This window comes from Nycticebus coucang, chromosome X (genome assembly GCF_027406575.1).
Source record: "Nycticebus coucang isolate mNycCou1 chromosome X, mNycCou1.pri, whole genome shotgun sequence".
Taxonomy (NCBI): Eukaryota; Metazoa; Chordata; class Mammalia; order Primates; family Lorisidae; genus Nycticebus; species Nycticebus coucang.
In genome coordinates, this window is record NC_069804.1 from 23,112,643 (window position 1) to 23,129,481 (window position 16,839).

Consider the following 16,839-nt stretch of genomic DNA (forward strand, 5'->3'; position numbering starts at 1 on the left):
TGCATGTAAATTATACCTCAAAAAAAAAATCTAGCACACCTATTCTGTACCAAGTTCATGCCAAAATATAGGTGAGAAATTTAGGCCAAGATCATTCCTAGGAAGGAGTCAGCCACACACCTGCCCATGAAAAGGAACTAGGCAGTACAGATGTGTGCAACGGAAACCCACAGGAGGTTTGGTAAAAAGGTCCCCAGGCAGACAAGGCTGACACTGATCCACTCAACATCTTGGGTGGTTCACCTTCCTTTCTGACATCAAAGGGGACTTCTCTTGGTATGAGACTACCCCACCCTGCCTCAGCACACTCACAGCCTTTCCTTAAGAGGAAGCTGGCCAGACCTGATTTTATCACTAGTGGGGGTTCTGAACAGGTGACTGTATGCCTGCCATATTTCATTGGTGCCCATGTTGAATATTCAGGGCAACTCATTCGATAACAGAATTTAAAAAGGAAAAGTCTGTTAAAATAGGCAGAGATAACCACAGAAAGTACGAAGGCACAAAGAAGGCAAAGAAGAACCTTCTTCAATACTCTGTCTCCTTAAGAAAGAACCACTCAGCTCAGTGCCTGTGGCTCAAGCAGCTAAGGAGCCAGAAACATATACCTGAGCTGGCAGGTTCGAATCCAACCCAGGCCCACCAAACAACAATGACAGCTGCAACCAAAAAACAGCCAGGCGTTGTGGCAGGCGCCTGTAGTCCCAGCTACCTGGGAGGCAGAAGCAGGAGAATCACTTGAGCCCAGGAGTTGGAGGTTGCTGTGAGCTGTGATGCCACAGCACTCTACCCAGGGGGACAGCTTGAGGCTCTGTCTCAAAAAAAAGAAAGAAAGAACCACTCATCTGAAAGTGTGGTGCCTAAATCTCTCACCTATATTTTGGCATGAACTTGGCACAGATTAGGTGTGTTAGAGGCCACAAATTTTTTTTGAGGTATAATTTACATGCAGTGAAATACATAGATTTTAAGTTGTACAATCTTAGATGTATAGTTTGAGTTTTGACACATGCATACATTTTGTATAACCAACAATCAAGATATAGATTGTTTCTTTCACTCCAGTGAGCTCCCTTGTGCCTCTTCACAGTGAGTCCATTCCTCCTGCCCTCACTTTACCCCTGCAGACAACCAACTTACGGGATCTGGGTCATAATCACAAAAAAACCTGGGTTTAAACTTTGCTCCAACTGGCACTCCTGTTGGGTTCTCTTATGAAATACAAATACAGAGGTTTGATACAGGGAGGGTAAAGGGCAGGACCACACCTATGGAGCATATTGCAAGGGTACAAGTCAAATCTGTCAATTGTAGAACACAAATGTCTTACCACAATAATCAAGTAAATGAGGAGAAAGCTATGTTGATTGGTTTGATGTAAGCACATCAGATTATATAAAAAAATCAACACATTGTACCCCACATATGCATAAATGTATTCATGATCTATATGAATATGACTTAATAGAAAGAAAGAAAGAAAGAAAGAAAGAAAGAAAGAAAGAAAGAAAGAAAGAAAGAAAGAAAGAAAGAAAGAAAGAAAGAAAAAAAAATACAAAGATATTCTCTTTCCATGAGGAGTCCTGACCCATTATGGTAAAAGGAAACTGAATGTGCCTCCTGAGAATTGAAATATCCTCTGGATTTTTTATGATGGGGCTAGAACCTCTAGACTGCATGTACCCAAGGGCTGAGCACTCCCTGTCCCAAGTGGCAGTCCTTGAGGAGCTTGTTTGCTAAGTTCACTCCCTGGTCAGGACAGATGACTTGGCTCAGAAAGTGGGTATGTATGTACCTTCTGAGAACTGATTAGATATGGTCTACTTTGGATTAGATAAGTTTAGCTTGTCAGATCAAAGTCAAGCAAGGTCTATAAGAGCTGCACCTTCAATGAGTCCAAGCAACAGACTAGAGCCAAAGGCTGCACTTCTTTAGATACAGCCCCTCCGGAGTATAGCCTTTAGATACTAGATGTCTCTCCTAGAAGTCAGCTATTTGAGGGGGATTCAAAGTAAGAACCCCAATGTTTTGGCTTGTTTGAGGTTTCTAATATAGCTGTGATATCCACAGTCAGAGAGGGAAAGCTAAACTTTGGCTTAGGCAAAGGTGAGTTGGTGACCCTTACTTAGCTTTGCAAACTGTCAGATGGAGTGTCATTGAGTCCTCTGGCTCATGTGGCTATACCTTCTTTCTGGTCTGATCTATTCCTCAGCAAGATATCTTATACTAACCCTATCAATGAATATTCTCTGTCTTGGACCTTGGACCCCCTGTGTCTTTCAACTTTTGTTTTACATAGTCCACAGAGGCCTTAATTTCAAGAAAAACTGAGCAATACCAGGATTGGTATTTGGTTAGAAGAGATCCTAACAAAAGTGTGGTAAAGGGGTAGGCTATCATTATTTTAAAGACATGCATTCATTTCTTACTCCTCCACTAAGGCTTGCCAAGGCCTGAACTGATGATGGCAAAACGAATCTAGCCAGAAAAGCAAGGTTATATATAACAATTAGAAGATGTCAGCTAGAATTTTATTTTGAAAACAGATACATGTGGCTGGGCATGGTGGCTCACATCTGTAATCCTAGCACTATGGGTGAATTGGCTTGAGTTCAGGAGTTCAAGACCAGCCTGAACAAGAGTGAGACCTGGTCTCCACTAAAAATTAAAAAAAAAGCGCAGCGCCTGTGGCTCAAAGGAGTAGGACACCGGCCCATATGCAGCAGGTGGCAGGTTCAAACCCAGTCCAAAAAAAAAAAAAAAAAAGAAAGAAAGAAAAAAAAACTACCTAGGTATTGTGGCAGGCGCCTGTAGTTCTAGCTACTCAGGAAGCCGAGGCAAGAACATCACTTGAGTCCAAGAGTTGAGGTTGCTGTGAGTTATGATGATGCCAGAGCACTCAACCCCAGGGCAGCCGAGTAAGACTCTGTCTCAAAAAACAACAAAACCACTCGAATATAGGTATTTGTGCTTACTTTGGCAGCATATATGTTAAAATTGGAACAATACAAAGAAGATCAGCATGGCCCCCGAGCAAGGATGACATGCAAATTTGTGAAGTTTCGTATTAAAGTAGATATATATATTTATTGCACAGCTACTCCATGTCAAGCATGGTGCTAAACAGGATACAACATTTAAGCAGACAGGGTCTGTGCCCTTCCTTATAGAGCCTCCGGGAAGCTTATGAGGTTACTCAAAAAGACTCAGGCCACAATTTAAGAAATAAATTCATATTCTAAAAAAGACTCAGACAGAAGAATGAGCTTCAGCTCCAGCAGCAAGGGTAGATTCTTAGACACAGTTAACCAAGATATGAATCTAATGGGGTCATAAACACTTGAATCACAAGGGACACCCAGAAGGCTAAACCATTCTTGCTTTGCAAATAAAAGTACACTGCCTAGGATTCTGTAGCTCTAGGACCACACTGTGACTGTGTTCTAGTAAGACTGTTTTAAAGAAAAATGAAAACCTCAAGCTAAATAAGATACCCTCAGAATTAGTCAAAGATGCTCATGAAGGGTGGGGCTCAAATCCCTAATGTCTTGCTTTCTTTTTCAATTCTATAGAAAATCCAGTGTATAGTTTCTCCCATTTTTAAGAAGGGTGACCCCTTGGCTCGGCGCCTGTGGCACAATGGTTATAGTGCCAGCCGCATACACCGAGGGTGGCGGATTTGAACCCGGCCCGGACCAGCTAAACAACGATGACAACTGCAACAAAAAATAACTGGGCATTGTGGTGGGCACCTGTAGTCCCAGCTACTTAGGAGGCTGAGGCAAAAGAATTGCTTAAGCCCAAGAGTTTGAGGTTGCTGTGAGCTGTGACGTCACAGCACTCTACCAAGGGCAACATAGTGAGACACTGTCTCAAAAAATAAAAAACAGGTGACCCTTTATTCTCCTATAATTATAGAACTATTATCTTCTTAGAGCTTTCATTTAAAATATACACTATTTCCTTTTTGATATAAGGCCTTTGCAGGCCTGTGTAAAAAAAAAAAAAAAAAAAAGGTTTCAGGGCCACGCCTGTGGCTCAAGGGAGTGGGGCACCGGCCCCGTGTGCCAGAGGTGGCGGGTTCAAACCCAGCCAAAAACTGCAAAAAAAAAAAAAAAAAAGTTTCAGAATCAGCTGAGGAATTTTTTTAAAGCATAGATTCCAACACCTTTCCCCCCAGAGTGTCTAACTCAGTAACTCTAAGAGGGGACTAAGAATCTACATACACAGGGTGGCGCCTGTGGCTCAAGGAGTAGGCCGCTGGCCCCATATACCAGAGGTGGTGGGTTCAAACTGGGCCCTGGCCAAAAACTGCAAAAAAAAAAAAAAAAAGACTTTACATCCACGATAAGCCAAGTTTAGAAAACCACTTTTCTACAAGCAGATGCTAAGGGAATAGTTATTTAACTCAAGTTTTTATAAACACTCAAACACAGCTACTTTTTAAAACACTTGAAAGAATAAAATGGAAACCATCCTAAACATAAAAAGAAACGGAGTGACTAGCCACCCACCAGAGAAATTATGAGATTCACTTACATTCAAGAAAATCTCTGCCATCTTAAACAATAGACAATGAATACCCTCTACCTCTAATTCCCTTTCTAACTACTACATCATCCTTCTACCTCCCTCTACTAACAAATGTATTTTAAAAATAGCCTAGGCACAGTGGCTCACACCTGTAATCCTAGCAACTGGGAGCCTGAGGCAGGAGGATCACTTGAGGTCAGGAGTTTGAGAACAGTCAGAGCAAGAGCAAGACCCTGTCTTTATCAAAAAATAAAAAAATTAGCCAGGTGTGGTGGCATATGTCTGTAGTCCTAACTACTTGGGATGCTGAGGCAGAAGGGTCACTCAGGCCCAGAAGTTTGAGGTTGCAGTAAGCTATGCTAATGCCACTGCACTCTAGCCAGGGCAACAGAGTGAGACCCTGGCTCAAGAGGAAAAAAAAAAAAAAAAAAGACATTGGCCAGAAGACAGAACAGTGGATACCCTTAGCAAGCTGAGAAGTGATTAGAAGGGCCATGAGGAAAGTATCTAGAGTGCCATAAAACTTTCAGTTTGTAAAACTTCACTAATATATATATTTTTTGAGACAGAGCCTCAAGCTGTCACCGTGGCATCACAGCTCACAGCTCCAACTTCTAGGCTTAAGCAATTCTCTTGCCTCAGCCTCCCAAGTAGCCACAATGCCTGGCTATTTTTTGGTTGTAGTTGTCATTGTTGTTTGGCAGGCCTGAGCTGGATTCGAACCTGCCAGCTCTGGTGTATGAGGCTGGCGCCCCAGCTGCATGAGCTACAGATGCCAAGCCACTAATTTTTTTTAAAGCCCCTTCTATTCTTGGATAAAAATTCACTTATGATCCATGTACCTTCCTATATTTATGTTACATAGATAGTCCTTGACTTATGATGGCTTGACTTTACAGCGTGAAAGCGATTATGTCTTTGGTAGAAAACATGCTTCAAGCACCCATATCACCATTCTGTTTTTCACTTTCAGTACGGTATTCTATCAATTACATGACATATTCCATACTACATTATAAGGTAGACTTTGTCTTAGATAATTCTCCCCAAATGCAAGCTACTAGAAGTGTTCTAAGTACGTTTAAGGTAGGGGCTAGGCTAAGTTATGATGCTCAGTAGGTTAGGTACATTAGAAGAATTTTCGACTTAAGATATTTTCAGCTAATGATGTGTTTATTGGAATACACGGGTCATGACAAAAATTTTGAGACAAACAAAAATCAAGAAACATAAAATCCGCATGGATGGAAACAAACAAAGCTCTCCCAGCAACACCGATAAAGCAAACCAAGTTGAAATCTACGTTGGTCAACCAGAAAGGATGTTGCTGACTGTGTTTCTTGGAAGTGAAATAAGGGACCACAACACAGTTGGTGTCAAAACTTTCGTAGGTGCCTACATATAACCCCATCATAAATTGAAGAGCATCTGTATTTCAACACAAGGTCAAAAAGACAGATTTTGTTTGCTTTCTTGACTTTACCCTTCCTCCCTTCACTACTAAAACCAATTTTCCCAAGGCCACCAATGGCCTCCCTACTCATCTGATCTGGCCCCGAATGACTTTTTCCTTTACCCAAAGATAAAGGAAATATTGAAAGGAAGACATTTTGATGACATTCAGGACATCAAGGGTGTAATAAGACAACAGCAGTAATGGCCATTCCAGAAAATGAGTTCCAAAATTGCTTTGAAGGCTGGACTAGCCACTGGCATTGCTGCATAGCTTCCTGATGGGAGTACTTCAAAGGAGACCATAGTGATATTCAGCAACGGGGTACCCAGCATTTTTTCTAGGATGAGTTCGCGAACTTAATAGTCAGGAAAAAAAAAAAATTTTTTTTTTTTTGAGACAGAGTCTCACTATGTTGCCTATATCTAGAGAGCAGTGGCATCATTGTAGTTCACAGCAACCTCAAACTCCTGGGCTCAAGCCATCCTCCTGCCTCAGCCTCCTGAGTAGCTGAGACTACAGGCCCATGTCACCATGCCCTGCTAATTTTTTTCTCTTTTTACTTTACTTTTATTTTTTATTATTTTGTAAGAAAACACAACAAACTATACATTATCTATATGGCTAATCACACAATTTCCTGATATGTTCACATCATATGAACATCACTTTTCCCTCTAGTTGTACTACTTAGAAAAGGCTTCATAAAGAAAAAAGAATTCGATCTGGGAGTTGAGAGGTCAGAAGAGAACCCTTCAAGAAACAGGGATATGTAAGCTATTTTTTGTAGAGACAGGGTCTCACTCTTGCTTAGGCTAATGTGGAATTCCTGGCTTCAAAGAATCCTCCTGCCTTGGCCTCCCAGACTCATAGGATTACAGGCCTGAGCCACCACACTCAGCCTCTTTTATATATGTATTTTTAAAATTATATATATTTAAGGTATACAACATGATCTTTTTGAACTTACTTGTCTCCAAAAATCTAAGATTCTCTACCTCAGTTAATAGTCCTATAAACCATACAAAGGACAACATCAAAGCCATTCTTGAATGAAACAATAAAAATAGATTGAAAAGACAATAATAGTTATTCTACCCGTGATAGGTGCACCAACAGACAAGGGATAGGCTTAACACAGAAAAAGGAATAAAGTTCCACAACTGGGAAATTCTGGGCAACAACTACAGAGAAGAGGCAGGATCAACAATCAGAAAGTTAATACGGTAGAACCTCCATAGTTGAGTACCTCCCTACATTGACCACCTCCTTAAGATGACCTAATTTTCAGAGACTGGACATGCATCACATGTACATTATGCCTAGTTCCTTACGCTGACCAGTTTGTTTTTTTGTTTGTTTGTTTTTAAGAGACAGAGTCTCACTTTATCGCCCTTGGTAGAATGCCGTGGCATCAGAGCTCACAGCAACCTCCATCTCCTGGGCTTAGGCGATTCTCTTGCCTCAGCCTCCCGAGTAGCTGGGACTACAGGTGCCCGGCACAATGCCCAGCTATTCTTTTGTTGCAGTTTGGTCAGGGCCAGGTTTGAACCCACCACCCTTGGTATATGGGGCCGGCGCCCTACCCACTGAGCCACAGGTGCCACCCATGTTGACCAGTTTGTTATAGTCCCTTGGGTCGTCAACTTACAGAGGTTCTACTGTATAGTATTTCTTTTTTATTTTTTCAGCAAAGTTATCCAACAGATTGATGTTAAGAATCAACATTATAGTAGGCGCAGTGGCTCATGCCTGTAATCTTAGCACTCTGGGAGGCCGAGGCTGGTGGACTGCTTAAGCTCAGTATAGAGACCCCATCTCTCCTAAAAATGGAAAACATAGTCCTCCCAGAGTGCTAGGATTACAGACATGAGCCATCCTGCCAGCCCAAAACAATTGTTTTGACAGGTACTCATTTGGATGTAAAATTTGAGAGCGCTCATACTTTAAGATACAAACCACAATCATTTCTTTCAATGGTTAAAAGGGAGGGGTGCCCACAGCTCAGTGGTTAGGGTGTCGGCTACCTGCTCCGAAGCTGGTGGGTTCAAACCCAGCCAGGCCTGGCAAACGAAAAGAAAAGAAAAAAAAAAAAATAGCCGGGTGTTGTGGCGGGTGCCTGTAGTCCCAGCTACTAGGGAGGCTGAGGCAAGGGAATCGCTTGAGTCCAAGAGTTTGAGGTTGCTGTGAGCTATGATGTAACAGCACTCTACCAAGGGTGACAAAGTAAGACTCTGTCTTAATAAAAATAATAATAATAATAATAATAATAATAATAATAATGATGGTAAAAGGGATTCTAAAGCCAGTAATTTGAAAGTTCAGACTTTAACTCTGGGAAGCCAAGAAGGGTGGATTGCTTGAGCTCAGGAGTTAGAGACCCACCTGAGCAAGAGAGAGACCCCATCTCTAAAAAATAGTCAGGCATTGTGGCAGGCACCACAGTCCCAGCTACTCAGAAGGCTGAGGCAAGGGAATCGCTTGAGCCCAAGAGTTTGAGGTTGCTGTGAGCTGTGACTCCATGACACTCTACCAAGGGTGACACGCTGTCTCAAAAAAAAAAAAGTTTAGACTTTAAACAATAAGAAAAACTGCCTTCCCACTATAACAATTATTTTGTTAGAAACTTTGAATTCTGTAGGTCTGTACTAGTATAACTGATGCTTCCTAGTATAATCTACACAGATAAGCAAAGAAAAAATGAGCTGCTTTCAAGTAACATTACCTTTTTCTCACAGAAAACCAAGTTCTATTTTATCTTTGGAGGGGAAAATTGACCACAAAATTAGGTCAGCAATGAAAATGTTTCATCTGGCTCGGTGCCTGTAGCACAGTGGTTATAGCACCAGCCACATACACCGAGAGTGGCGGGTTAGAACCCAGCCTGGGCCGGCCAAACAACAATGACAACTACAACCAAAAAATAGCCAGGCGTTGTGGCGGGTGCCTGTAGTCCCAGCTACTCTGCAGGCTGACGCAAGAGAATTGCTTAAGCCCAAGAGTTTGAGGTTGCTGTGAGCTGTGACATGCCTTTGGCACTTTACCAAAGGGTGACATAGACTCTAACTCAAAAAAAAAAAAAAAAAGAAAGAAAAGGGCGGCGCCTGTGGCTCAAAGGAGCAGGGCACTTGTCCCATATGCCAGAGGTAGTGGGTTCAAACACAGCCCTGGCCAAAAACTGCAAAAAAAAAAGAAAAGAAATGAAAATGTTTCATCAGCATTTGTTTCATTTTCTGCTCTTTAAAAGCTATGAGATGTTGTTTAAACTGTGTAGAAAAATAATAAACTTGTGTGATAAACAGGAAGGAAACCTCAGGGCTAAAGAGTGAGATAATTGTTCATTTAGGCAGGTTTTGAGTCACCCAGTTGAGCTATGTTGGTTTCACAGACTTAAAACAAAGATGATAATTTACCAGGTCCCAAACTTATTTTGAACTTCTTCACCAGACAGAAATTTACTGCTGCTTGCCTAAAACTCTAAAATGTATCTTTCTTTCTTTCTTGGAATGGCATTCTAAGATCCAGTCTTTTCTAAGGTAAGGGAATATAGGTAGGAAAAAATCATAGGAAAACGTTTACTTAAAGTCTTACTTCTTGAATGTATCTATGTTTTCAAGCAACTAAAAAAAGTACATCACTGAATAGGAAAAGCTCTTCTGCTAAAGCAAAATCTACAACCAGGCATGGTGGTTCATGCCTGTAATCCTAGCACTCTGGCAGGCCAAGGCAGGTGGATTGCTTGAGCTCAGGAGTACAAGACCAGCCTGAGCAAAAGTGAAACCCCATCTCCACTAAAAATAGAAAAACTAGCCAAGTGTAGTGGTGCACGCCTATATCTCAGCTACCCAGGAGACTGAGGCAAGAGGATTGCTCAAGCCCCAGAGTTTGAGGATGCTGTGAGCTATGATGAAAGCCACAGTACTCTACCCAAGGTGACAGAGTGAAACTCTGTCTCAAAAAAAAAAAAAAAAGTAGAATCTATGTAGACGCAGGTTTCATTTCCTAATAAGCCACTGTATGCATAGAGAACTCTGAACTCACTTACGACAACTGCCTTCAACCTTATCTCAGTTACTCATTGTGCTTACTCTTCAAGGAAAAGAAAACTTACATTTTTTTTTGGTCACCCTTGGAACAGTGCCATGGAGTCACAGTTCACAGCAACCTCAAACTCTTGGGCTCAAATAATCCTCTTACCTCAGCCTCCCAAGTAGCTAGGATTACAGGTGCCTACTACAATGCCTGGCTACATTTTTTTAGAAATGGGATCCGGCTCTTGCTCAGGCGGGTATCTAACTCCTGCGCTCAAGCAATACACCCACGTTGACCTCCCAGTCTAAAATTTATTTTGAAAAAATCATGTACAAAACTGAATTCAGTGGATGAAAATCTGAATTCACAATGAAAATCTCAGCAAAAATAAGGGACAAAAACAAGAAAAGTAAGTATTTGGAATACACATGGCAATTTTAACTGAGCTCCCAAACTGTGCAGGCTCAAAGTCCTATTTGTTAAGTGAGGTAAGCCATCAACAGACAATTTAGGAAATCTGGAGTCCTTTTATCACTTTTTGGCTTACTTAGTCACATATCAGTCTAACCCATGTCAGAATACAACACATGAATCAGAACCTTTAAGGGGAGAGGATAGGCGATTCATTCCAGCAAACACAAAGAAAAACAGGCTGCTATTTCACAAGGATAGAAGTTTGTGGAATGGGGTAAAAAAAACTTTATTATTTATTTTCATATATTCTATTTTAAAAGACTGTTCAAAAGACTAAATAGACATACTGAAAAAAGAAACCACTGAGTATCACTCTTAACTAAGGCAATGAACACAGCACTTGTGAATCTATCTCTAGTTCCCACAGAGGGCTCCTCATCCTCACTGAACCAACAAAGAAGTCCTTAAGCAGGAGCCAGTGTGGGCTTTGAATAAAACAGTGTGCATTGCTTCAATGAGCCAGCAAGAAATAGGAAGACAAGGGGTAACTGTACTTAAATGCCTTCAAAAACACATTCACTCAAAATTCAAAATTTATGTATTCATAATACATAAAGCTATATCAGAAAAATACAGCTTAACATTCAAAGTTATAGGTTTTCAGCATAATGAAAATTCTACCACCCTTGCTCTAAACTTTTGCTTTTTCAAGTTTGGGTGAAGCCTGAATGTAAGTTTTAAAACCTACCACAATCAGAAATGGACATAGATGAATTTTTCTAATAAAACTGGCATAAGGCCATGCAAACATTAGGAAAAACTCAACGAAAGTAAAAAATAAGTAACTTTCAAATTCTAAAATATATCTTTAGACCAAGATGTTTTTTCCCTGAAAATATCTACATAAAGTTCCATGCAGTATGAACTAACTATAAAGTTCCACTGACCCATTATTGTTGGAAAATCAAATGACAGAAACTCTTTCAATATCTTTACCTTAAAAATCTTTTGGCATGTTCCTATCATAAACAAGTAAAGTCTAAACTTTTTGAAACAGACACCTTTGCTATGGAGATTTATTATACATCTAATTATTTTCATTTGTACATGTAATTTTTTTTTTTTTTTGAGACAGGGGTCTTGCTCTGTTGACCAGGCTAGAGTGTAGTGACATCAGCATAGCTTATTGCAACCTCAAACTCCTGGGCTTAAGTGATCCTCCTCCTTCAGCTCCCAAGTAGTTGGGACTACAGGTGTGCACTGCTACACCCAGCTAATTTTTCTTTGCTTTTTTTTAAAACAGAGATGGGGGTCTCACTCCTGCTCAGGCTGGTTGCCAACTCATGGCCTCAAGTGATACTCCTGCCTTGGCTTCCCAAAGTATTAGGATTATAGGTGTGAGCCACCACGCTCGGCTATACATCTAATTTTATTTTTATTTTTTATTGTTTGGAGTTCTTTGAGGTATACATCTAATTTTAAACATACCATACAATATCAAAGTTCATTTCCCAGCCTCTAAGACAGCGATTCTCAACCTGTGGGTGGGACCCAAAGGAACTGTATTAAAGGGCCACGGCATTAGGAAGGTTGAGAACCACTGCTCTAAGAAGTTCCACTCTAGCCTAGAAAGGACATGGGTGTGGCACACATATATACATAGATTATAAATTAAGCTTGTAAATCACAAAAGCCTACAAACATGAACAGGCCTCATGGAGCAATAAATTCATTTATCATAAATGTCTAGTACATTATCTACTTTTCTCCTCCATTTTGTCTCTGGTTTCTCCATTCTTTTAAGGTATTATTATTTTTTATTTTATTAAATCATAGCTGTGTACATTATGCAATCATGGTCTTTTAAGGTATTATTCACCTACTTCTTCCTTCTCTCCCAGTGTTAGTTGGAACTGGAAGGCTATTCGCATATTAGAAGCGCTGTAATCCCAACACTTTAGGAGGCTGAGTCAAGTGGATCACTTGAGGCCAGGAGTTTGAGACCTGCCAAAGCAAGAACAAAACCCAGTCTCTACAAAAAAAAAAAAAAAAATTAGCCAGCATGGTGACATATGAATGTAGCCCCATCTGCTAAAGCAGAAGGATCACTTGAGCTTAGGAGATTGAGGTTGCAGTGAGCTACAATAACACCACTGCACACTAGCTGGGGCAAGAGACGAAGTAGATGGAAGAGTGCTACAGCGTCCCGGGCAAAATTTACTTCCAAATGAGAGTGAGTTTATCCAAGTTTGATTTATGTTTTACAATCTTTTTCTTTTTTTTTTTTTTGGAGACAGAGTCTCAGTTTGGGTTGCTCAGGCTAGAGTGCCATGGTATCATCATAGCTCACAGCAACCTCAAACTCCTTGGTCAAGTGATCCTCTTGCTTCAGCCTCCCAAGTAGCCAGGACTATAGGCAAGCACCACTGTGCCTAGCTAATTTTTCTATTTTTAGTAGAGATAGAGATCTTGCTCAGGCTGGTTCCAACTCCTGAGCTCAAGGGGTCCTCCTGCCTTGGCCTCACAGAATGCTAAAATTACAGGTTTGAGCCACCATGCCAGCCTACTTTTTACAATCTTACATCTATCTAGAGTTGCTAATCTGCACTATAGATCACTTCAGTGGACAGATGTGAGGCAGGAGGGTTGGAAAACAACATGTTCATACAGAACTGTGTAGTTCACCATTCTTTTCACATATGTTATCTCATTTGAACCTCCCAACAATCCTGTGAGATATTGGAGGGGAGCATATTACTATCCCCACAGTACCATGATCAGGGGACTCCGAGAGATTAAGAAATCTCATCAAGGTCACTCAGCTAGAAACCAAACACAAAACCAGAACCTGAGCCTGTGCTTTTGGACCGTATCCTGAGCTGTAGGGAAGTTTTTTCTTTGTAATCTACTGCCCAACTTCTTTGAAGGGTAAGAAAGGAAAAAAAAAAGAACTAACAAATTAGTTCTATCCATAAAAAATGTATTTATGCCAGTAAAAATGTAGTCACTATAATTTCTTAAGAATTCCCTTAAAGATGTTTAAATTGTTGGGAAAAAACTTTATTATTTTTCTTTCTTTTTTTTTTTTGAGACAGAGTCTTACTCTGTCACCCTCAATAGAATGCCGTGGCGTTACAGCTCACAGCAATCTCAAACAACTTTATTATTTTTCAAAATATGTGGCATTAAAAATAATATTCAAGTATAACAGAGTACTTTTCTAATTTACAGATAATATTCCTTTTCCATTTAGCATTGTACTTCTCCCTGGGTTTGTATTAGTGACACATTAGTAACATAGTAAGAAAATTAATTTCAGTTAAGACAGACAGGCAACATAGGCATTACATCACTCCATAAAGATTAAGTGACATGTAATAGCCATTGACATGTTCATGCAGGCTCCTCTGTGTGGTAAGCTCTGAGTACAGGTAACATCCTCGCCCTTCAGGAAGGAACTGACTCAGACAAATTTTTACAAGGCCAGTTTTCTTCTTGCCCTGGAGGCCTCAGTTAGCAGCTGATGAGTCTCCAATCTCCAGCCCACATATCTCACAGGAAAACTCCATGCCCTTGGGTTCCACGTCAACTAATAACCACCTCTCAATGTCCAGAAAGTCTAACAAGCCCAACCTGTTCAAAGCCAAATTATTACCTCCTTACAAACCAAATTCAGCCTTCTTCCACTTCCTCATCTCAAGGAATAGTTCCTACAGTCACTCTATTTTCCAAGCCAAGCACCCTTGAATCCTCCTTTCCTTCCTCTGCCACATCCAATCAACTACCAAATTTTGAGATAAAAAAATACTTTTAGAGAGCCCCAAGATTGTGCACTACCACCATAACACTAGCTTAGCAACCTTTCACAAGATGCTAATTAAAAGTTAGTAACAACACATATTTCTTGAGCCCTGACTCTGTACCAACACTGTTCTAAGCTTCGGGTGTAAGTAAATTTAATCCACACAACAATTTGAGATTGGTGTCTACAAGTCTTATCCTTGTTTTACAGATAAGGAAGCAGGTACAGAGAACTCTCTCTCCCAAGGTAATACAATGAAGTCCAAGGTCTTAACGTAATGCTGTAGTCTCTCACTTCTGGGTTCTTGGGATGTGCTTTCCTTCTCTGCTTAGCAGGCCCTTCAAACTTGTCTGCCTAGCTTTAAAGGTCAGCACAGGCATGTTCTTCTCTGTAATGTCTTTTCATGCCCCCTGCTGGTGCTCTTCCTCCTAACTCAATCATTCCCAAGGTTGGCAGCTTGCAGTAAAAGCTAGATACCTGAATCCTACTCCTAGAGATTCTGATGTCATTGGTCTGCATTTCAAGACTGGGTACTATGACTTTTAAAAGCTCTCCAGGTGAATCTAACGGGCAAAGTTGAGACCCACTGCATCACAATGGACTCTTAATGTCTGTGCTGATAACCACACTGTGAGTTTCTGAAACAAAAGTTTCACAACCACCTGGAGGGCTTTTTAAAAACTAGAGGTTCCCACACCCCACCTAAAAAGTAAATGAGAACCATGGGCAGGGTACTGGAAACTATTTATCTCCTAGAATAATTCTGATGTGTGGCCACATTTGGGAACTGATAAGAAGTGGGTTTTTTCATTTGTTCGTGCCAAAGGCCAGCACGACGTCCAGCTCATAGTTGGACAGTGATAAAATTGTGTAATGAAGGAAATCTAGCAATGTGAATCTGGGGACTGGGTATATGTATTCAATATTTAAACTTCCTCCAGCAGCTCCAGGAAAAACTGCTTCTTATAATGGAATGCAAACACTGGGCAGCTTTTCAAATGTGTTTTTTAATCCACCAGTGCCCTCTACTGACCTAAGGGTGAATAGCTAAATCAAAACAGTGCTTACTGTTTAACTATTTTAATTAAATGCACTTAACTAGACGGACACCGTGTTCTTTTCCCATCTCCTGTACTATCAACTCCTTTTCCCTACAGTCCTAGTTTGCCCAAGCTGTTAATTCCCAAATCCAGATCAATCCTACCATTTCCTCACTCCCCACTGGCACTCTCAGCAGAGCCCTCAATACATCTGGCCTATCTTTTTTGTTCCTTAAGTGCCTCTTTTAAATCCTGCCACAATCACAGAACCATCTACTTCAAAAACAAAAGAAACCATTCATTTACTGATTTACCTCAAATCTTGCTATTCAAAACAGCAGCATTTATAGCACCCGGGAACTCCCTAAAAAATGGAGAATCTAAGGCCCCATCCAAGAACTGAACTGGAATCTGCATTTTAACAAGTCACATGTACATTAAAGTTTGACAATCATTGGCTGTCAACTACTGGACCTGACACTGACATTTTATGATAAAAATTTTATTTATTTTTTATTTTTTTGAGACAGTCTCACTTTGTCACCTTGGTAGAGTGCTGTGATGTCACAGCTCACAGCACCCTCTAACCAGGGGTCCTCAAACTGCGGCCCGCGGGCCACATGAGGCAGTGTGATTGTATTTCTTCCCGTTTTGTTTTTTGCTTCAAAATAAGATATATGCAGTGTGCATAGGAATTTGTTCATAGTTTTTTTTAAAAAAACTATAGTCCAGCCCTCCAATGGTCTGAGGGACAGTGAACTGGCCCCTCTTTAAAAAGTTTGAGGACTCCTGCCTCAGCTTAAGCGATTCTCTTGCCTCTGCCTCCTGAGTAGCTGGGACCACAGGCACCCGCCACAGCACCCGGCTCCTTTTTTTTTTTTTTGCAGTTGTCATAGTTGTTTTAGCAAGCCTGGGGCTGGTTCAAACCTGCCTACCTTGGTGTATGTGGCTGGCACCCTTACCCACTGAGCTACAGGCATCGCCTATGATAAAAATTTTATAATACTCCTGGGTGGTGCCTGTGGCTCAAAGGAGTAAGGTGCTGGCCCCCTATACTGGAGGTGGTGGGTTCAAACCCAGCCCCAGCCAAAAACTGCAAAAAAAAAAATTCTTATAATACCCTTTTGCTATCTTGAAATAAAATTATCATTCATCTATACACATAAGTCCAAACAAAAGGTATCAGGATAATGATTTGATGGGGAAATAAAGGTAAACAAAAGGGAAAGATTTATATGCATTGTATTTCAGTATATAAACATTCAATACAACTAAACTAAGACATAATGAAAACGTACCCTAAGGGAGTGGTACCATCCAGCAGAGAACTCCTGGTCTACAATCCCTTGTATCTTTCTTTTCTTTCTGTCTCACAGTGGAAATATGTCTCGTTTTTTTACAAGCTGATTCTTTCTTGTAAAAGTTCCCTCTTTACATTCCTCCCTAGACCATAATTAATACTCAATCTTGAATCCTTTAACAACCACAAAACTCTACAGTCTTGACCAAACATTTCCTTCTTAACCATATTCTCTCTCCTCTTGACAAACTATCAACTACGATTG

The 16,839-nt window shown here is 40.7% G+C and overlaps 1 protein-coding gene and 1 non-coding gene across 6 annotated transcripts in view; one reads left to right on the plus strand and one right to left on the minus strand.

Moving 5' to 3' along the window:
* Positions 1 to 16,839, minus strand: part of APOO (apolipoprotein O) — a 69,421-nt gene that overhangs the window by 48,961 nt on the left and 3,621 nt on the right. For 3 of the 5 annotated variants that reach the window (XR_008377684.1, XM_053580738.1, XM_053580737.1), the window contains exon 2: positions 12,316 to 12,464. The exons of the other annotated variants lie outside the window; for them this stretch is intronic. Coding sequence is in view for 2 of the 3 variants with exons in the window: in XM_053580738.1 (XP_053436713.1) it covers positions 12,316 to 12,363 (48 nt within the window). In the remaining variant the exon portion in view is untranslated. The remainder of the gene's footprint in view (positions 1 to 12,315; positions 12,465 to 16,839) is intronic. 5 annotated transcript variants of the gene reach the window in all.
* Positions 2,968 to 3,074, plus strand: LOC128578739 (U6 spliceosomal RNA). The gene has a single exon (XR_008377873.1). It is a non-coding gene; the product is annotated as a U6 spliceosomal RNA (small nuclear RNA).